A 23,431-nucleotide genomic window follows, 5' to 3' on the forward strand; every position below is an offset into this window, starting at 1 on the left:
ATTTTAATTTTCCTTCTTCTCTGAAGAGCAATAATTCTCTATATCCTTGCTACACACTACTAGTCCTAAATAAGTCATATTCAGATCAATCACTTGTGGCTGAATTTTGCTGCTTCTATTCAAAATCAGAAAGCCTTAGTCCTCATGTGAAAGTAGCAGGATTAATTGCACAGCAATGCCTACAAGGCCATGCCAAAGGATAAAACAGGTCTAACCTTGCTGTACTTTACAATCACCCCTTACAGAAAGTTGTGCTCCTCTGTATGGTTTCTTTTATTTATCTGGAGTACAGAAAATTGGATATTTTACGTTTTAAGGACCTGGCAAGAGCTAGGTTATCATTACATGGAAGGGAAAAAGCAATCAGCTGTAACTACAAATTTAGTGGAATTTGAATGCATTTATTTGCATTCATATGCAGAAAACTTTTTAGTGCAGCCCTGCCTCTATTCCACTCTGCACAGTTTTCTTCTATCTGGTGGTGGAAGAAATAATTTATGAGAAGGAAAAAAATGCCAACCATTGGCACAGAGAATGTATAGACCCTCATTACCTTTTTGTGACTCCACAGACCTCTGGAACCTTTAATGGTAAAGTTTTGCTTTCAGAAATATTGTCAAAGCCTTAAACCCTGATTTCCAAACTTGGATTTAGGCACCATTTGTGGTCCATGACACCACAGCCCATAGTCCTCACTATGAAATGATGTTAAATGGTGACCTTTGTGATCGTGGTATTGTGCAGCAAATGATGTGGTTGCTAGGAGAATTGTTTTGAATAAAAATTACTTTTTAAAATTTTCCCAGCTAATTTTATGCCGTATTTCATGTCAGTGTGGAACTGCAGGTGTTGGTGGGAAGGGATGTGACAATCTCTTTGTCCCAGTGCAAAATATACTGTCAAGTTTTCCTTCACAAGGAAGCCACTTAAAAAAGCTACTCCTGGATGTAAAGAGAGGTTCAAAAATCAAGAATATTCAAGTGTCACTTGCATGTGCTAGTAGACATACATTTTTAGAATGTTTTAGTTTCTGATGACATGGAAATTAGGATTTCTTGGCATAAAAAGGGACTCAACACCACAGACATAGTTTACTGAACATTAAGCCTTCATTTAGGGTAAACTCCAAATAATAAAATCCAAATCCTGACCCCTCCAAGTGACCTCTACAGTTTTCTAAGTTTACAAGTGGTACATGTCATTGTTTTAACATATTTAAGAAAGAATTAACCCGATGTTTATACTTAAAACACTGGCAAATCTAAATGGGTGGAAGGATATTTACAAACAGCAGAAGTCATTGCCAGCTTGTCTTGTGGCCTGGAGTGTCCCAGCTTGCAGCTCAGTGAAATATAACCCAAGGAATTTACACATCTGGGGGATATAACAGTGGGAATTTATTCTGAGGAAGTGTGCAAGGGAAAGCAGCATGTATTAACTGAAATATGATTAGACCAGCAGTATTAACTGGCAGTATTAATGGGGATTGAGGCTTTCACCTGTGATCACAGACTCCTCTCAGAGTTCTTTGCAAATCCAAGCAAAAATAGGCTCATTAACCTGGAAAGTTATTGAAGCTGTGCTTATCTTTCCCTCGTCCTCCCTCTGCTTCCCAAACCTTTTCTTTGTGCTCAATGGCTACTAGAACAGCAACCACAGAAAAAAGGAAAATCAACAATTATTCTTTTTAAGCTCCCCACAATGGATATAAACAAAACCATCCCTGCAATGTGATGGTGGGAGATCAAACGAGGGATGCAGCTTCAGAAAACTGCATAGCACAGATAGCACATAGGGGTTTTGGGGTTTTTTTTGTCTTGAAAAAAAAATGGTCATTCCCTCCCTAGGAAAAAAAAATGGCCCTCTCTACCCTGAGGGCCAACCATGGTCTCTGTGCTCAGTATCTATAATGCTACAATGGATCTCACTACCTCTCTTATGTGTATTAATTTAAGAGTATTAATATACCAATTTGTTCAGTCTCATTTATGTACTTAACTAAATTTATGCTATTCTGCTGCTCTCAAGGCTCAGCATGAGGGAATGAGAAACAAACTTTGCAGTGGCCCAGCAGGAATAGAAAGGCAAAAGTGAACTATACTACTCACAACAGGAGACCTTGTGCTGGGACTTGCTACATCATCATGATTTTCAAAGGAGAAATTTTAAAACTTCCTTTGGCCTGAGATGAAACTGTTGACATTTTTAAACTGTTTTTCTCTTGCTTTATTATGAGGGAAGAATTTAATGTTTCTTTTAAAATGGGAAATGGATCACTCTGCCATAATGAAAGCCTGGTTTAGATTGTTTTATTACACAATTTTTAAATGCACATTGCCATATCATTTCACAGCAGAGTATTAGCATCTACCTTTCTGAAACACATAGTATATTATGTTGCAATTAAAAGCCCACAAACTCAGTCTGATATTTCTTCACTAATTTATTCCCAAGCCAATATGTATTTTAAGGTTCCAAACCATTGCTAATTAACACATGGAAATATTTTAACATGGATTTTGATTAATTCCATTTAACAGTCTAACCAGTGCTAAAACATATGTGGTGTGTCATTTCTTTCTTTTGAGGAAGGCATTGGCATTAAATCTTTCAATCTTCCTGAACACCAAATGCTAATTTCAGGAAGATTAAATAACAGTCTGCAGCTACAGTTTCCTTTCCTTACATCCCAGAAGGTGAAATGAACATATTTATGTGGGAGGAATTTCTTTACTGCACAAGCCAAAACACAGAAATTAGATTTTTTTTCCCCAAACATTGCTAATACACTAGCAATCGCCTGCCAACTAAATAACTTTAACCTATATCTGCAGTTCATGGAGAAGTGCCAAGTTATATATTCCACTTTCTTTCACTCTGTTTTGTTTTGTTTTTTGGTATTAAAGTATTCCCATATGACGTTTTCACCTGCAGATCCTAAATGCTTTTCCATCCTAGTTTATAGTGGGCTGGCTCTGGTGATAAAAGACAGAATTGCTCATATAAGACCCTCCTCTGATTTTCACACTTGGAAAGCATGTTCCAAATATGATTCCTAAGGTACTGCTCTAATGGTTTTACTCACAGCTGGGCATGCAAGTAAGCATTTAACACATGTAAAAATGCAAAAAACCTAGAGCAGGAGGACACTACCTTCTGGATCACAAATTAATTCCTTGCACATTGCACAAAGCTTTCACGAGATGGAGTCTGATGAGCTCAAGAAGTGAAGCACTTCCACTTTGGGGAATTTCATCAGAAAGCTGAGCACACTTGAGCACTGCAGTTTGTGAGTCCAGTTTCCCTGTTCTCACTTCCACTGTCTCTGCTTCATGCTCAGCAGGTTTCTACAGAAAGCTTAAGGAAAGGTTTCTGGTTTCCCTTTTCCTGGTTGTATTTTGGCAAGATAGCACCTGAATATTACTTTGTGTTTGGTTTCCTATTACTTCTACAATATCTAATCTCATTTTCTGCACCTTTCAGCTTCCAAGATTCCTGGCCTTTGGAAGAGAGCATTCCAGTTGTTCTATGCCTACCAGAGAAAGCAAAGTCCAATTTTAGTGTTGACCACCATTTTCTTCAGGATTAGAACTTTCTTAAACGTTTACACCACTCATTTTTTTGTATTTTCTTTATGCTTCTTTTCCTACATTTAACAGGTGTGTTGGATGTAATGTTTTAATCCTAATCACTAAATGAGTGGCCCTGGGAGAAAATCAATTACAGCTACTAGCAAGAGACCCCATTCTTGTTTAAAAAGCAGAGGCCATCCTGAGAAGTCCCAGGTTCAGTCTTAGTGATGATTCACAGCAGCTGTCATGGCCCATGCAAAAATGTGTGCATGCTCTCTTGCCCATACTTCAAAAAACATGTGACTTTTTGTGTTCTCAGACTATTTAAAACCTTAATTCCTGTGCTCCCCTATGAAGAAAAAAAACCAAGGCTTTGTGGAAAAAATATTCAATGGTTATGACAAGAAAGAGTAGTGACTGTGTAGGTAGGTTCTTTCAAACTGGTTATGTGTTAATTCAAAGGTTTGCATCAGATAAAATAGTATTTAAGTAGCTGATCATAAAGCTGAAAAATGGCCATTCATTCTAGAACAGAAGACCAGCTACAGATACCTGAATTCCTGACACTCCTGTTCTCACTCCTGTTCTTCATGCTGCTCAGCTGAGGACTGATCATAGCCCAGAGTGAAAACACACATCATAAAAAACTCAAATAAGTGAAAATGCATTTTTCTCATCTTCTCTTACATGAGCATTCTTTGTTTTACAGTATACAGAGAATATATTTATTAAAGTAGGTCATGTTCCAGAAAAGTATTAGATAGTGCAAAGGCTCAAATTTGGTTACAGCTGCTGGGCTTGTCCTAGAAGAACGCCCTTTTTAGTTGGCAAATATGTAGGATATTAAGATCCAAGATCATCCTTCATTATGAATTTTCATGCCAAATGGACAGAAACAAGATGCTGAGAAATAACTCCACCAACTCCTGGTCATTATTCAAAAAGTCCATTAAAAAGAGTTGGGATATTTTCATATTGAATGTTAGTATTCAATTTTTAGCCACATACATTCAACTTAGAGTGCCTTGTTCTGTGTTTCCATTGGTCAGATTGGTTCAAAATCTGTATATGTTCACTTATCTGTGATTTAGAAGAGGCAAGCTGTCCTCTTGTTATCCTTGCAAAATAGCTTTACTAATTTTAATTGTCCAAGCAATGGGACAGTAGTCTTCAAAAGGCCACAATAAGAGGTCTTCAACTGAGTGGTGTCATATGGTCTTCATTTAGAAGTATCACAAGAACATTACTTCTCACAGTATTTACAAATGAAAAACACATGGCTGTAACCTGTATTACTGCTCTTTGGGTTTGGTTTTGGCCTTGGACTTTTGAAGTTTGAGCCAAGCAAAGGATTTCAGCTTAATGTGTGATTCAGACAATTCTTCTTGAGAGTTTAAAGTCTGGGAGCCAGCTAGAGCTTGCATCTAAGAAAAACTGATTTGCCCACAACTATGGTAACACACTATAGCTGGCAACTAGAGTAGCCTGAATATAGAAAAGGTGTAGGACAGTTTAATTGAAGAAATCTATTTTCCATTTAATTAAAAAAAAAAAAATTAAACTGGGTTTGGTTCCTATAAGGAGTTTTATAAGTCATATATTAGCCTCTTGCATTTACTATTTAAGCTCAATCAATATGGTTATCTACCTGTCAATTTTTCTTGCTCTTTAATGCAGAAAGAGAGCAGGCTTTTTTATGGGTAGCTCAGAAAGCACTAAGCTAATCAATACATGCAGTGATAACAGAATGATTTGAAACACTAACAGAAGCTTATCACTTTGCAGGATACTGAGCCCATCAAAATATTTTCCTACAACTGAAGTGAAAATAGAAGTTCTTCATTTTTTATTAATTCAGTGGTGGTGACATAGACACTGTAGGATTTGTTCCTAGCTTTGTATTTTGGGGAAAGTTTGGTACACAAGTATTTGCTATTTTGTAGGGACGTGAGGACAACTTGGGAACTAGATTTAAAAACTCTGCCTTGAGAATCAAACATTATCTCAATTGCCCTTGATTTCCCATCCCTAAACATCTATTGGAAATACATGCATTGCTCTGAAGAACTGTAAGAATTTATAGTAAGACAACTTCTGAGGTTCCCATAGACCTTAAAACCCTTTGCTTTACTCAGTGCTCTCAGTAATTGTGTTCAAGCCCAATCTGAACAGGCTTTCTTTCAGCTGTCTCCTGCTGAGTTCATCAATTTGAAATAATTTGTAAGCATCTGGATTCCTAGTGGTTTAAATATACACACATGTTATCAAGATTCTGAATTTTAATGCAGCAGAGAGAAGATCAGCTGTTATTGTGGTCTCTAACCCCTGCTTTTTTTTTAAGAAATGCATAGGCTTTAACTATGCAGTTCTCTGAGTGGTAAGTAACAATCATCTGCTATCACACATTTAAACAAGTGGAATGCTACATGATAAAAAAGCTCCTTGTGATGTTTCAGGCTTGCCACAATTTACCAAATGCTAAATACAAGGTCAAAATTTATATATGTGTATATATATATATATATATATATATATGTATATGTATGTATGTAAGTGTATATGAAAACACAGAATAAAGTGATGAGAATTAATAAGGAACAGGAAATAATGTTTACAGCTTGAGGCTTTTTCTCAATTTTCCTGCCAGTTTTAGCTCCAGAAATGTTACCAGTTCTGTGTCATGATACCTGGTGCATTCTGCATGTCCTTGTGAAGCCACAGGATGGCCTTATGGCCTCCCAGGTCTGAAAGGTCTGCTTGATGATTTCCCCATCTGAGAGGCTGGCAAACTTGGGTGCTAGTGGTTACATTGCATCTTGTTCAAGGCACAAAGCCATAAAATTTTCACCTTCAGCCTCAAGAAAACAAACTAAAACAAAGACAAGAAAAACAAAGGGGAAAGGGAAAAGAAATCAAAAGACTCACAAAATCGTAAAGAAATCCTCACAAGATATAACTGTCTACAGAGGCTCTATTTTTATTTCTCTACCAGAAATGGCCACGTGTGCTGAACAAGCTCTGTGTGTGTGAGTTGAGGTCAGAAAATCCCACAGTATCATCCACTCAGAGGCAAGGATTAGTCCATGGGTGCAAAGTGCAGCTAACACTGCATCCTGGAAATATAAAGTCTATGTTTACATCCAGTAGGCATTTGCATGTGCTGTGTCTAACATTTATATGTAGTTTTAATAAGTATAAATGTTGTGCAAATCACAACAAAACTGCTGTTATCTTTAAGAAGTGTCATGTCATCACAGACTTCCTATCTCAGCATATTAAGAAACTAAATATAATTACTGAAAATCATCTTTCCATAAGAAATTACTGCTTGAAAAAAAAAAAAAACAATGAGAAGGAAAATGGAAATATTTAAGAAAAATACATTGTCTCCTATTAATCATGAGGCTGGGATTAGTCCACGGGTGCATAAGTGCAACTAACACTGCATCCTGACCCAGCCTGACAAGTCTGTGTCAACTTAACATGAGTCTCTACAAACTCAGGAATCACTAAATCACAATCCATTGCACGATGGAGACATGCCAGCAGCAAGGCATTAACAATGTTGTCCACTCCAGAGGAGCTGAAAGATGGATGGGCATCTCTGAGGGCAGAATTGGGCCCAGAAAACGAGCAAAGATTCTTAGAGCAACACCTCAAGTGACACAAATTATGTTATAAAATTGATGACTTCCTTACACATGGCAGGACGCTTCCCGGGCACTCAACGTCCTGTTCCATTAAGCCATGATAAATGAGATCATATTTCCACATCACTCTGAACTCATCTTTTAAATCTGCTTGTTCAAATATTTGGTTACTTATTCCCCTCCTTAAGACAGCAAAAACTGTCTTTTTCTTTTCTATCTTTGAACAGTTTAATAGATACCATTATTGCAAGACCATCACCCAGGAATTCTATTTCTTCACACAATTCCTCCTCTTAAGAGCATGCCAAATTTTTGAAAGAATTCACTGCAAAGCACGTGGTCTGCAGTCTCTACGTGTAGACTCAGCAACTTGAAACAAAATGGCCTCAAAGACAGAAGGAAGACACAGAACAAATTATGGAGAAATGTTGCAAAAATTTAACTTCTACCGCTAGGCTCAAGATCACCACCTGGAACAGTGTTAGGATGGAAACCCATGGAGCAGGAGCAAAACTGTTTCAAGCAGATCACTGTGGTTCAAGGTGGCTAGGGAAGGTTCATAAATTGATAAGTACCACCAAAGGATCATAAGCCTCCACATCAATTGTATAAAGATTACAAGAGAGCGACTCGCTGCAGTCGTTCTGGAAAGGTTATGGGTTTCACAGGTGTGCACTGTCAGTTCTGATTAAGCTTAAACTAGACCAGTTATCTATAACATCAGCTTGGAAGGAGTTTTATTGCTGAACGTGGGGTAAATCAAATTCAGGATACACATCTGGGGAAAAAACACAGAGGGGCCAAAGTTCACAGGCAAAAAAAATTCAACCCTACAAACTCCAGAGTAGATGTGACTCTATAAGCTCCATCGGCCTGGCTATTGTCACACGTTCTATATCAGAAAGGAAAGCTATTCCTCACTTGAATGCAGTTTGGGGTTTTCTTTCCCTCTTCAAAATATTGTTCACTCTTACAGTTCAGGCTGATTTAAGATCATCGTCAGCATTTCTTTCCAAAGTGCTTGGAGTTTACCATTTATCTAATCATAAGTGAAATTAATTATACGCCTCTACTTCTCACTGCACAAAATATAAACTAAGGCAGCTAAAGCAACAAATTCACAATGTAATTTTTCATCTGTGTGACTAGAAATCTTTCCAAAACCATTTCACATCAGAGGTTCTTAGAGCTACAGGAAGGGCTGTGGGTGAAATCTGCACTCAAAATGCACTGCTAACAACTCCACTGATTTCAACAGTGCTGGGATTTCAGTCAAAATGTAAAGAAAAAAAATGCTTTTTTAATAGTTGATAAAATCTGCAAAAGGTACATTCTAGTTCCCAAAATACTTTGCATTAATGCTGCACTTTAAAGTGTCTCTATTTACTATCAGTGTTAATAGATGGCAAAAGTGGAAAAATGTATTTGCTTTTGCAACATCATTATTTCATTTGAATGTAATTATTTACTTGCCAGACAACACTAGTGACAAATCACAACAGACTATGAAGGCATCTACATCAGCAGATTTTTATCCTAAGGTAAAAATAAACAGAAACATCTGTAAAGTAATCTCATACAAAGCTACGCTTATTAACAAATACATTTTCTAATAAAACACCATCTGCAAGCAACCCTCAGCTTCCACTTGATATAAATAGGCCTTTTACTGTTTTCAGATGCAGTTCCCAGAAAATTATTCCAAGCTCTACTGCAAAACACATCAGTCTTTGTTGCTGCCTGGAATGCTAATAAATAACATCAAGTTCTTAAATAGTCAAACAAATTATTGGCTTGAAACAATTATTCCAGTAGAAAAAGCTGACCTTCTGCAAGAAAGAGGTTTAAGAATGTATCACTCCTCATTCCTAGTGCAAAAATATCACCAAGAAGGGAAATTTGGGGGGCAAAAGAGAAAGCTACGAAAACCTCCTATTGCAATTTTGCTCAAATGTACATTAAAAACTGACCTTGTAGAGGTTATTGCTTTAGAGAAACTAAGAATAAAAGTATTCATAGTCCAAATAGCTCCATTGGTATTCTTATTATACATCTGTGCTTGGAATAACCCTGCCTAGGAACCAACTGAGATGGGCCTCAGAGGGCTGCTGAACTGACCAGCAATACAAAACTCAACAGCTTAAACTGTTGGTAGCAGAGACTGGGACTGGATCCCAGTATTAAGAGGTATTCAAAATGCATAAAAGCTTTAATGGGACACATTTTCATAAGCATTACTCTGAACTTAAGCTACATTAATTCCATTAAAAGCAATAGGAATTGAGCAAACTCTGCAAATAAACTCCTTACTGGTAGAACTATTTAGTACCACTGAAATATGAACACTCTTATTTTTCCTTAGAGTTTAAAAAAGTTATCTTTCTATCAAATGAGCTCCTAAATGAAAATGAAAAAGTGAAAACTGCAGATGAGCTCAGATATTAGAGTTCTCTGTCCAGAATTCTAGGTGGTATAAATATATTACATCCAAGTGAGACCAAGCCTTTTAATACTAATCAGAAACAAGCAATGTCAGTATTCCAAACTGTGCTTTTAAAACATCAGTAAATATTGCTACTGGGACTATCACAAAAAACTTTGCCAGAAGTAGTCATGTAGATTCTAGAATAAAGGAATGGTTTAGACTGTAATTCCAGGAAATGGAACTGCATCTTTCCAGAGAAAAATATTCAGTACATGCAATAAGCAGTAATAGAGAAATGTTTTAAACTACTTACTTCACTAACAGGAGGAATGTTGAGCTTTGGTACTTTGTTTTTGGAGCTGGGTGTGTTCACTTTTCCTTCCAGCACTGTCCCAAAGGCCTGGTTTCCATATCCATTCTCTATTTCTATTGGAGGTTTCAGTTCAGGTGAGTCATTGGGTACCTGGTCTTGCCCATCCATAGGCCTGACATATGCTGTGGGCTTTTGCTGGACCATGCTGGTTTTGCAGTGAAGACCAGGTGGGAAGTTCTGGGTTGAAAGACCACTGTTTGCAGATAGCAAAGAGGTGGAAGGAAGTGGAGACCCAGGACCATGACCTACAAATTCCAGCTCTGCAGGTGACTTTGAATGGCTGTTTTCTTTGTATGTGTGTTCTCCAGGGGCTGACTTGGAATGAGTATGCCTCCTCGAATGGGAAGATGCTGCCATAGAGTTGGCTTCTTCAGTTCCTCCACTTTTATGCTGCTCACCCTGACAATTATAGAGCTCTTCATATCTGCCTTGGGGTTGCTCATGGGAAGTGCTGTGCTTTGTCCGACTCTGCTGACCACTGGACTGGCTTGGCTGGGCCCCACTGGAGTTGTGACCACCCCGGGACCAGTCTGTCCTTGACTTTCTGCTGCTCTGGTGACTGTGAAGCAAAGTAGAATTAGATGACAATGAAGAAGGTGGAGGCATTGATGTCGATGAGTGGCCACTGATCTGATGAGCTGGGATCATCCTGTTCCTTGGTTCTGGGAAAAAGTTCTGTTCATTTTTGTCAATAGGCGTCTGTGGGACAGAATTCTTTGGGATTCCTACAAGGTGGCTCTGGTTGGAATGGTTGGTTAACAGGTCCTTCATCTCATCATAATTTCCCAAGGTGTTCTGGACGCGGTTTGCAAGGGCATCACCTTTATTTGTCTAAAATAGAAAAAGATGAAAGAAAATACTGAGTCAATTCCTGATTAGGAAGTTAATGCTCAGAATAGTTGTCTTAGAAGATGGCAAATCTTAGCTGTTTAATGGTGTCATGCTGACATTTAATTTCAATTACATTTTGCATACGTTATGTCAGAAAAAACCTATCAATAACTGTGTTCAAAGAACCTCTTGAAACAGGCTTGCACGAGTAACACTTGTATAATGCTTCCCATTTTCTTAAATATGCTCTCAGAGAAGTGTTTAAATTGCATCAGTTATGGATGTTCACAGCAAAATAAGCTGGTTTTATGTCAGAGATATTGGGCTTGTACATTTCATATCGTGAAAAACATGAAGGTGCAATTACTGGCTACTGAGCATTTGAATTGCTACACAGTTTATTTAAGTACCTTATTGCTCTATCAACCCCTCGACCCAGAGTCCTGCCATAAATAGAAGCTGGGTAGTCTGTAATAAACATAAAACACCAAACTCTTCACTCCAGTCTAACTCCATTTACTTTTCTACAGAGGGTTCAGTCTGACCTGAGATATCTACCATCCAAATCCAAAACCTAAAAAACCTCTCCCCACTCAAATGCTACAGTAGCTTCAAATAAAAAAAAACATTCAAAATAATCTCTAATAGAACAAAAATAGATGTGACTGCCACATTCTTAAGGATCCAGATTCTTCTGTTGTTTGTGAGTTGGTTTGATTTGTGACTCATGCTTTTCTTTGAACTCCAGTAATTACTAAATAAATACTGACTCACTGGTGCTTCGCTGCTATTAAACGTTTTTTCTTTTGAAGCCTGAAGTGGATTTCTTTTTAGGTTTTTTTATTTTATTTTTAGGTTTTTTCCTTTTCCCTTCCACTTGTAAAAAGCTGGACAGATAAGCTGGAAGTTACAGTTAATACGTAGCTATTTACTCTCTGTTCTTGTTCTACCTCACCTCACAGAGACCCGAGGTACCAGACTTCTTATTGACCTTTTTGTTTCATTGAAATGACCAGCAGAGAACTAAAACACCTTATTCCCCATGTTTATTACTTTACAAGATTCAAAGGATGAAAACAAAGCAGAAGTGTAGATCCTGTTTAAGCAGATAGTGAACCTCTATAGCCTGGAATTAAATGATGAATTTCCAGTGTATGAAAGGTACTTCAAGATATAGTCATGCTTCTTATATTTAGGTTTTTCCACTCAATACAGCACTCAGTGCCACAGCCCAAACATACCTTATCACCAGGCCATAAACATGGAGAAAGGCAGCACTCTGAATTTTTGATTAGTTAGAGAATTGCACTTCATTTCACAATGAGGGATCCTACCATGCTACTGATCCCATTTTCCTGAAGTACTAAGCAGAAGTTTGAGTGATGAAAAAAATCATTGGATGGATTTCTGCTGAAATATTTCTGCTTATATTACCCACCACTGAACTAGTCAGGAGATGAGAAGAACATTGCAGGAGAGATTATTTTTTTTTTTTCCTTAGTACTATACACACCATAAAAAATGTTGAAAAAGAAGATAATATATGCAAACTTCCTTTTGCTTATTCTCAGGGATTCTAACAAATTACCACTGCACTGAGGCAGCAATTTAAATATTAACTGTTCAATGTTGTTCTCATCTATAAACATTTTGCCAGTGCTCCTAACTCACGTGGTTAATAATCCCAGTTGTTGAGACCCATGATTCACTTTTATTTAGTGAGTCCCTGTGTTGGTCATTTCAGTGGTAAAAATTACATTCCAGATAAACCAAGAATAAGATCTTTGTATAGGAACAGTCTCCTTCAACTGAGTTGCACAATGAGCTGTTTGGGCAGCAGCCAAAACCAAGCTCTCTGTTCAACCCCAAAATTTAAAACAAGGAGATTCCATTGTGCTTAAGGGCCCAGCAGGAATTATGATGTGAAGTCTAAACACTTACATACTTGTTCTGTTTCCTCCTTCCCCAAACACTTTTAACTCCTTATGGGATAGCACATGGGAAGCATCCAAGTACAGAAAAAAGCCTGACCTGACCACCAAGCTTCAACTCGGGTGCAGTTTTACTTCCAGAGTGCATTTAACTTACTTTCCAGGAAGCAAAAGTTAAAACCAAACAAATAAACAAAAAAGCACTGAAAATGCATCATCAGTGTAACACTTCAACATCACAGCACATTAAATATATCTTGTCAAGATCCTCATGGAGGGATTCAACATTTTAATTTTAATTTCGACCTTTTCAATCATTTCTGTGATGAAGTATCTGACTCTCTCAACTTATTTTCTTTCACGTCACATAATTATAAATACAAGTTTGCTTGATATTAACTGTCTTTTATGCAGAATGTTCACAGTATGGGGATTAAAGACACTATATAAATGTTAGGTATTATTATTTGTAGTCACTCACTGGGAGCATTAATAAAAATATCTTTCCTAAAAAGCACAGAGATTACATTAATTTAAACACACTTAGCATATGCACTGAAGCTCATATCCAATAGTTACTGAAGTCAATGGAAGGATTATTACTTTTTTCAATGGCCTTTGAGTCAATGTGAGTGGTAATTTGTTTCATGCTTAAATAAAACTAGAGCATACAATTAAGACCAGATTTGTGCATCACAACATGAAAGAGCTCAGGTATGCAGTGTAGTGTACTACCTGCATTTAAAACATAAAGCATAACATGAGTGGTTTTATTTGAATTCATCAACAAAGTCAGGGCTCTCCTGAGAAGCACAGTATTCTTGACAAGCTTGGATACCAGGAAGACAAACACAAAATCCAGTCAATTTCTGGCTGCTCTTTGTTACTTCCAGATTGAGGACAATTTCTACTTTCATATTCTGGGTAATTGGCTTATTTCTCAAAGGAAACCTCTCTACATATTATTTTCTGAACAGCATGTTGAAGCACAATTTTGGCACTGTCAAAGAAATGCAGCATTTTCTGGGTATTCCAAGGCATAAATTATACATCTGGTTTTTGACTCATGGCTTGTAGCCTTCCCCCTCATGCTAGGCTCTTGTTAATTTAGGAAATGTACACCTTCCTACATTTGCTTCAATTGCTTTCAAAAATGATCTGTAATAGAATCTTATTGGAAGACTAATTTACTGGCTCCCTATTGCATTATGGTTTTACGAAGAAAAGGACTAATGCACTCAAACATATAGGCCTAATTTACAAGGGTTTTGTGCAAATTTGTATGAAACCTGAGGTTTCATAATTCATTCACTTTCTCATGCCTCATAGTTAAACTAATATCCATGGATTAGAAGCTGAGATAGTTTTTATGCTAAGCTTGAATAGCATGGAAGTGATTTACCTGAAAAAGATAAATGATTTAACATTCATCAAAGCCTCCCCAATGGAAATGCTGCCCATTGGGTTCTTTCTCCAGTTCAACTCTTCTGAGAAAACTCCATTGTAAAATAACAAAAATACTCCTACTGTTTTCTCCAAAACACTAATCTCTGAAGCTCTTAGCTAATTCAAAACATTAAAAGGTATCAACAATTCAGTAGTAAAATTACAGCTTCTCTCAGGAAAATTCTGGCATTGCTTTTGCAAATGTCTGTTGTTGTAGCACTGCAGGTTCCTCTCTGATCACTTCTGCAAACTCAAGCCTTAGCAGATCTCACCAGAGTTCAAAGGCAAGACCTGCTGCAATCCCACTGGCATTGGAGGGCAACACAGCCCTCACTGCCCAACCTTTCCAAAATAAAGTTGATGTCATCAGGCTGTCAAGAGTGTTGCTTCCCCAGATGACACAGCAGAGCTTCAAACAAACACTTTTAGCTTTTAATAAGCATGTACAAATGTATTTTATATACCCACAGAAAAAAGCATCTTTTCACGTATGGATACTACAAAGAATCAATGTAGAAACCTTCACTTGTCTAAAATTATAATGATCACTTAAATTTTATTTGACAGGACACAAAGAACGATGCTGGAGCAAAGAGATGACAGATGGAGTAAGATACTCCACACATTTTGTGATACCCAATGGCAATAAGCTCCAAGAGCAAATTTGGGCTCCTTTCTCTGACCAAGTTTTAATATCCCCAACTTAAGAGCAATCTTGAAACTGCTGCCAGTCATTCAGTTTCTAAAACTTCAAAACAGCAATAGTGGCATTCCCTACCCTAACTGTTGAAGCAAATGAAAAAGCAATAAACAAGTAAGGTCTGGGAAAAAAAAGAAGAGATGTTTTCTATTTCCTGAGACCTCCCAAACTTCTTTGCAACCTTCCCTTTGTCACTACAGTCTCCACCTCACCTCACATCCCCAGATCTTTCAGAAACCTAGGAGTCATCCCTTGAGCTGATGCTCATTAGTAGAGCTCACCCAGCAAAGAATGCTGACCTGTAGCCCACAAGATTTGACTTTTCAGTGTTTTATCTCATTCTGCTCCCATGGAGAGCAGCCAGGAGAGACAAGAAGGGTGCAGCTTGTTGTGTGGCTCTTGCACACAGAAACCCCTGATCATCTCAAAACAGAAAAGATGATTCAAACTGAATGTGCAGCACACTTCTACCCACCATTTTATTTTAGAATAAACACAAACTCCTGAATTTAGTTTGAAATTTGCCTAAAAATAAAAGTCATTATATATCCACTAAGAGTTAGATTATGGTTTTGCTGGTTTTAGCAATGCAGAGCATCCAAAGTAAATACCAGTCTATCCTTTCATCCTTTTCTTCTTACTGATAGTAAAAATGTATGCAAGACCTATCTTTCCTTTTCAGCCTTGGTTCTCTCTGTTTTGCACATTTAAGTCAGACATAACTATTTCTGCATCCAATTTTCTCATCATTTCTATCTTTTGCAATTTATAATTTCAATGCTTTTTAAGAACAGTAACACTTTATGTTTTGCTCAGTCTCAAAGATCTTAAAAACTTATCTGCCAAGCAGGTGAAAAGCAATTAAAAAGAAATTGCTCAGTATGATCACCAAGATAAATTTTTGCTACATAAGTGTTTGGTTTTTTGACAAAACATATGTTCTGTGCATGTTTGGTGCAAATACATGCATATTAAATAGATATAAAATCATGTATTATCATTCTTATGGTAAATAGATATTGGAGGGCATGTTTTTAGTTTCTGTCACAAAAATTTTGCAATGATTTGATTATTGTTTACCTATTGAAACTCAAGTGACCACTTACATGAACAAAACCTCTGCACCTCCTGCAGGAAGTCTCAAAATCTTAATAAAAAATTGTTATTCCCGTAAATAAAAGGTGCTAAGATGTTGTGCATTGCAGACATGGTGCACTGATGAGATTTTTACAAAAGCAAAACAAAAAGACCCCACAAACTGTCCTAGTGTGTAGTCTTTACTTGGCTGAATAAGTCTCCATCATGGATGAGTGGAATCCACCTCACACAAAAGAGAAGAGCAGCAATATATTTTATTAAAGGAAACTAATTTTAACTAACTAAATTTTAACTAAAAACTAAATTTAACTAAATTTTAACTAATTTTAACTAATTTTACTGAACTAAGTTCAATACATTTGACAGAATTTAACAGTTTGATAAGTTTCATGGCAAGGTTCACCTTATTAATTGCTGCATTGAAGAAACATGCAAAGGAAAATGGAGTTCAAATCAAGTTGTAATGATTCACACAGACACCAGAGACAAAGAGTAAAGAGAACCTTCCTGTTAAGTCAGAAGGTTCAGAGTGTACCCCCTTGTTTTCTAAACTCCTTTTGGAGCCTAAGTGCAGCAGGATCCAATCTTAGCCTCAGATTTAGTCAGTGGTTTATGTCTAGTGGAAATATTCATACAACATCTACAGTAATATGGAGTAGTTCCATGGATTAGGAATGTTTCACAGGATTACTTCAGAATGCTACTAAGGATCTATCGTGAAGTAAAGGAACTTTAAGCCTTGGGTAAGGAAAGATCCCTTAGCCTCAGGTAAGGCATCTGTACCCCTGAGAATCATCCCTGCTCAAGGTGAGAGCTACCTGGCATGCAGTCCAGCTGCAATTCAGGGAGCTCTCAAATCCTGATGATAATATTTAAAGGGGGAAGCAGTTGGCTGCTAGTCAAGAGTACAGACAAGATAGATGTCTTTGTTTTAGCTCTGACATCTTGTCCTGTACTTCAGTTATCTTATACTTCTGGGTATCAAAACTACCTTTCAAAACATTTGGCAAGACACTTTCACTCCCTTGTCTGTGAACCAAAGGCTTTCCAGCTCGTGAGTTCACCCCAAGGCCATGAGGCCTGTTGCCTGAACCCAAGTACAGCAAGGAGTCAAGTGTATCTGCCACAGTTTCCCAGCCTATAATTATTAGACACCATTTGATAATACTGCCAGTCTTTCCTCCTCCTTTTAAGGCAGTTTTCAAAGAGCCCTCATCCTCCCTACAGCTGCTAACAATGTAAAATGGAAAGATGAAGTGGTGGCCTTTCAATGGATGTCACTGATTGGAAGGAGAAAGAGATATGGAAATTTACATTCTGATGAATTCTTCAGGGAATGTCTTACTGAAAATCAAAGCAGCAGAAATCATAAAGGGAGACATCCCTTGGTGATGAAAATCTCAGGCAGCAAAGCTCCTCAGAGAGAATAAGACTTGTCATAAGTTCCTTTCACACCCTTATTATGCTCCCCAAAGATTCAGACAGTCTCCCAAAAGACTGCTTTGGATGGTTATGATTGCACAAGAAAGCTTATGGACTCACTATCTATAGAGAGAATATTGGTTTTAACAACTCAGGTACATTTTCTTTTTTTAAAAAAAGTACTAAGTGTTAGTTTTGTAGGTATGAACCCACTTATAGAGGTATCAGCTGCACATACTCCCGTTGCAGGACTCCACTGTGTGTTCACAGAAAGAAATCTTGAACTGGACTGTAACCAAAACTCCTGGTTCTGTCACTATTAGCATGCAGTGCTGGGCAGAGCATTCAGTTTATTGTGCTGCCACAAGCTGAAATTTGGATAATCAGTGTAATTCAAGAGCAGCCGTACCAAGGCAGATGGAATACTTTCATTTCTTATAGGTGCATACAATAAATAAAATATAGAATATAAAATGCATTCCAGTCAAAACCTTTCTGAAAATGTAAAGCGTAACAATTTCAATTTACCTTGTAGGGTTCCCCAAAGAGATTAAAACCTGAAGCAAAGAGATCTTCATCCTGCTGGACTTCTTGGTTTCTTCTCTCCCATTCTTTCCGCTTAAGTGCACTCCGGTCTTGCTCATAGTGACTGAAGAAGAGAAAGAGAAAAAAGACAACACATTATTTTCCCCATAATTTACTTATATGCTTGTTGCTATCAATGAGAGTGCCAAAACATAAGAGACAATACAAGTCCTGAGGACTATTCTGAAAGAAAGAAGCAGCCACTTAATAATTTAAGTACTATCTGAATGTGGGCAGTTGGACAGTCGATACACTTCCTAAATGAAAAGAGGCAAAAATGTTCTTTTCAAATAAACAGAGCATTATGCAGAAAAATAAAATACATTTTGACACATCTGTATGAGCAGTATGTAAAATACACGTGCACATGCACACGCAGAGGCACATGTGCCCACAAAGAGACAGCAAAGGTGAAGGCAAGGAAGCACAGCAACATTTTCAAATTCATTTTGCTGTGTAATACTTGTATCCATCTACCCATCTCAATACTCCAGTTCAACCTCATGTGATTTAGACCACCAAGTTCTGTCCCATGTATTAGATAAAATTTATAGAAGTCTTCACTGTTGGTATCGAGAGGGTTTTAAAAGTTTTTTTGTAGCAGGCTCCTGGAAGAGACTTTAGGATAGCTGATTGTGTCCAGTTCTGGGCCCCTCAGCTCAGGAAGGAGATCGAGGTGCTGGAGCAGGTCCAAAGGAGGCAACTGGGCTGGTGAAGGGATCCAGCACAGATCCTATGAGGAGAGGCTGAGGGAGCTGGGGGTGTTGAGGCTGGAGAAGAGGAGGCTCAGGGGAGACCTCATCACTCTCTCCAACTCCCTGAAAGGAGGTTGGAGCCAGGGGGGGGTTGGGCTCTTTTCCCAGGCAACTCTCAGCAAGACAAGAGGGCACAAGAGGTCTCAAGTTGTGCCAGGGAAGGTTTAGGTTGGACATTAGAAAGAATTTCTTTAGGGAGAGGGTGATCAGCCATTGGAATGGGCTGCCCAGGGAAGGGGTGGATTCTCCATCCCTGGAGATATTTCAAAAGAGCCTGGATGTGGCACTCAGTGCCATGGGCTGGGAACCACGGGGGGAGTGGAGCAAGGGTTGGACTTGATGACCAACTCCCTTCCAGCCCAGCCAATTCTATGATTCTATGATTCTGGTATCAGATAATTCTACAGACAAACAGAAGAGGATCTAGCACCTTTGTGCAGTAATGGTGAATGGCACTAATCTGTATGTCAGCTTGCTTTGTGCACCTCCCAGATCTAGATGACAAGCTGAGAGACCACATCCACTTCTCCCTTGAATAGCACTGAAGTAGTTTGGTCTCTTGGCTTTGTAAACTACCTCCTGCTCCTCTGAGGGAAAAAATATAATTAAAACCCTGAAGCAGAGGGGAAAAATAGGAAAGGAAAGAGGAAAGGAAAAGATTCATGCTTCAACTTGCACTGATAGCCTCTCATGTGACAAGCATTAAGGGACACTTCTGTGCTTTCAACCCATTTTTGATTTGTTATGAGGCTTTTGGCTCTGCTTTGTGTCAGTTAATTAGCTACCAAATTCCAGATGACAACCTGAATAGCTGATTCAGTACATGCACTGATGTTGTCTGCTGTAAGCAGAATATCCCTGACAGATTCTGGACATCCATGCACACATCCATTCCCATGCTCTATGCATGCATACAAACATACATCTTACAGTTGTAACAAAGACCAGTTAATTCTGCTATCTCTGGAGAGAATGAATTAAATCTCCACAGAGCTCCACTGCACTTGGAAGATAACCAAATATCTACAACTTTTGCCTTTTTAGCTCAGCATGATGTTGTATTGAAAGCTTCACACCGAGAGATATAATGAGGAATGAACTGCACAGTGATGAGGCTTTAACAGTGTATAAAGTCACTGATTTCTGAGTGAAACTACAATTACTAATTTGAAGCACCAACTAATTAAAACCACAGCTATGTATTTAGCCTCTTGTTATACCTACTGCAGTTTATAATTATGAGGACCTCTTTATCTACTCAATTAAAGTTCTTATGATTCAGGCAGGTTGTGTTTGAACCTGCCAGCCCTGCAGAGAGCACAGGAAAACGTGTCTGTTGCCTGACGACTCCATGTATCCTTACACTCATATACTTGTTTTTGTACAGGAAAGGAAGGGAATAAAAGGAAGACTAATGCTCCAATGAGATCCCTAAATAAATATACAAAAAAATAAGTAATTGGTTTAAGCAATTCAAGATCACTCAAGCTTGGATTAAATCAAGTTCGAGCAGGGCTTGTAAAGCCACCTCTAGGCTGAGCTGAATGATTTCCATTCACATTTTTACTGAAAAGATGCCACATTTTAGTTAGATATAATATCTATAGTTAGATACATTTAGATATCTTTATCTTTTATATAAATATATATCCATATTTAGATATCTTTAGTTAGATATAATATCTACTGATGTAGTGACATCACTGGCATCAAAGTCAAGTTCCAGAACACTGTTATAACAACTCTGAGTATTTTTGCAGAAGCTGTAGTACCATTTGCTGGTTTCCTAAGGGAAACAGAAGGGTAATTGTTGTAAGCAAGTCACTTGGCTGTATAATACATGATCATATTGCTGACACAATAGTGTAAACCACCACCACCATGTTCACTAAAAGGTGAAGGGAGACATGAGTCTCCCTTCCTTTCATGTCCTAAATGAAGATTAAAATACACAGGTAAGGGAATAAGTAGATGCAAACTGTTTCCCAAACTGGTATTAAAAGATGAGGACAAGGTTGATTCCATCTCTCCCTCCAACTTCTTCTGGAGCAGGACTGTCTTAGACCAGGAGCAGTAGGAATACACTGTATTCACCCCTCTTACACAAGGTCTTTCCAGTGTAATCAGGATTCCATATCCAAAGTAATCTTTGCTTATGGGAGCAGTCCTATCCCAGGCAGTGGCAGCATTCACTTCTGAAAGAATTATTCATGAAAGTCAGAGCAGCATTTCACAGCTCCCAATGGCAACCTTGGCCTGGAGTTTCAGTGTGATATCCTGGGTCTGTTCAAATCAACCTGAACCTGGTCAATGAGCACAGGTTACAGAACACAGCTCACTTTTCATGTGAGGTTCCAGCACTTTGTTATCTAAAAGGTGACTCTGATCTCAAGCACGCAGAGTATTTAGGGAACCAAGGGAGGCATTATGCCATATCCTATCAGAGAAAAAGCAGCAAAGGTTCTAAGAGTATTTATATATCCTTTGTGACACATCAAAAAACTACAAAGTCAAAAATTATGAAAACAACAGTAATTAAAAATAGCATAATCATTTTAAAAGACATTAAGTATTTACAATGTTAAAAGCACAGGTTGAAAAAAATATTTTCTAATGCATCACACTGAAATATCTTTTTTTTAGTGTTGGTGTTTATGAAAATATCTATTCAATACACCCAAGAGGTGAGAAAAAAGGTACAATTCACATGCATCAAACTGAGCATCCATTTCACAATACAAGCAAAGCCCTAAGTGAACTGCACCCTCTGCATCAACCCAAATCTTGCTCCCACATATCCTCTAGTGACAGGGAAAAAAAATGAAAACAAAAATTAAAGGTTCATTTTTAACTTTCCACTCACACAGTCACATCACAGCCTTAAGTGTACAAAGTACCTATCACCAAGGAAGTGGTTGTTCATCTTGTCAGGTCAATTACTTGGCTTATTCCTCTGCAAATGTACTTTTGCTATGGGAATGTTTGACAGGAAGCTGATTGTGGCTACAGAAAGTCAAATATTATAAGATCATGCACAGATTAAGATAACAACTTCTTTGGGTTCCTTGTAATCCAAAGAGGGATGCTGATTAGATCTAAGGCTGCAGTGCCCAGAGAACCTAATGGGATGGTCTCCAGAAACTCTTAATGCAGCCACTATGCAATCTCTGGGACTTATGTTTAATATTTGGCTTAACTAATGTTCTGTGAAATACAGATATGTGATTAGTGGAGAAGGTATCAGTGAAAGCTCTACTCAGATACCATGAGGAGCAGCAGAGTTCAGTCTGTCTCATCAGCATGACAAATATTTCATGATTTCTCTAAAGAGAGAAGTGTATGAAATCACAAATGCAGATTTTTGCAAACATTTTTAGAAAGAGATTTAGAAGAAAACAGCTGCAGTCCTTGATAGTCTCTGCAGCCAAGAGGACCAGTTCCCTAGACACAGCTATTACATGACAATATAGTTTCAAAACATAAGCTTTATTGTTTAACCACTTATTAGACTAATACTTGGACTTCAGTAGGAAAGGCTGTACACAAAAATGAGAATATCAGAAATGATGAGCAGGAAGAATGCTATCAGAGCACTGAGAACATTGATCTATAAATGAACTGGAAGCTAAAAATGCAGATCTGGAGGAAAGGGATGGAAGTCAGGCATGCAATGTCTACAAAAAGGAGAGCTCTGAGTAGTATAAAATTTGGGGCATTGAAAAGGACAGTGCAGTCATCTGTGGTAAAAGTGAGAGGATGTGGTGCAATAGATCTGAAGGGGAAAAAATGAAACTTTTAGGATACAATGCAACAGAGCAAGAGGTTAGAGGGAAGAAACGAAGGCAAGTTGAAAAAAGATCAACAGCTAAAGGGTAGGATCTAGCATTTGGGGTTTCTTTTCAAAGATGTGCTAACTAAAGAAGTAGTCTCCCAAAGCACAGAAGACTGGGCAAGGCAGACAAGAGCCTGAAAGACAGGAGAAAGAGTAGAAGGAAAGAGTCAGATCAAAGATGTTTGAAGGAGTAGTCACTGTGATACTAAGAAAAAGTAGAAGGAAAAAAAAAAAATTATCAGACACCTAACGTTGCAGAAGAACATGCATGAATGAGAACAGAACACTGCTCTGCTGATTCAGGCAAAACAACAAAAGCCCAACAGGGAAAGAATCAATAAAAAAGCTGGAGCAGAGAGGCTGCATGGTCCGACCCGACTACATCCACAAGGATAAATGAACAACAATCAAGAAAACCAGCATTTATTCACAGGTTAGGGAGGAAATTGTTGCTGTTATCAACAACATATCTGAAGTCCCCAAAATGTACATTATGATCAAATCAAAATTCCCCTGTTCTAGCTCCACCTCTCTTAAAATATTGGATATGTCTAAGGGACGAAAGGAGTTCTCCAACTGGAATGTTTGTCAGTAGTGGCAACAAGAAATAAACACAAGCTTCTAAACTAAGACACAGGGGGTTTAAAATTATTTAAATCTGAGAACTGAGAACTCCTTTCCCAAGTTTATTACCTCATATCCCTGCACAAGGTATTAAACATCCCCAGTCAAAAAACACTCCTGAACTTGACTTACACGAGAAACCCAACTCACTTTTTTTCAACACCAAGGCAAATCTTTGTATATGTAA

The 23,431-nt window shown here is 38.0% G+C and overlaps 1 protein-coding gene across 8 annotated transcripts in view; it reads right to left on the reverse strand.

Moving 5' to 3' along the window:
• AFF2 (ALF transcription elongation factor 2) overlaps window positions 1-23,431 on the reverse strand; it is a 339,493-nt gene that overhangs the window by 232,688 nt on the left and 83,374 nt on the right. For all 8 annotated transcript variants that reach the window (XM_071758001.1, XM_071757997.1, XM_071758000.1 and 5 more), the window contains exons 2-3: window positions 17,977-18,097; window positions 9,961-10,851 (exon numbers count right to left, since the gene is read on the reverse strand). In XM_071758001.1, coding sequence (XP_071614102.1) covers window positions 9,961-10,851; window positions 17,977-18,097 — 1,012 coding nt within the window. The remainder of the gene's footprint in view (window positions 1-9,960; window positions 10,852-17,976; window positions 18,098-23,431) is intronic.

This window comes from Heliangelus exortis, chromosome 14 (assembly GCF_036169615.1).
Source record: "Heliangelus exortis chromosome 14, bHelExo1.hap1, whole genome shotgun sequence".
Classification (NCBI taxonomy): domain Eukaryota; kingdom Metazoa; phylum Chordata; class Aves; order Apodiformes; family Trochilidae; genus Heliangelus; species Heliangelus exortis.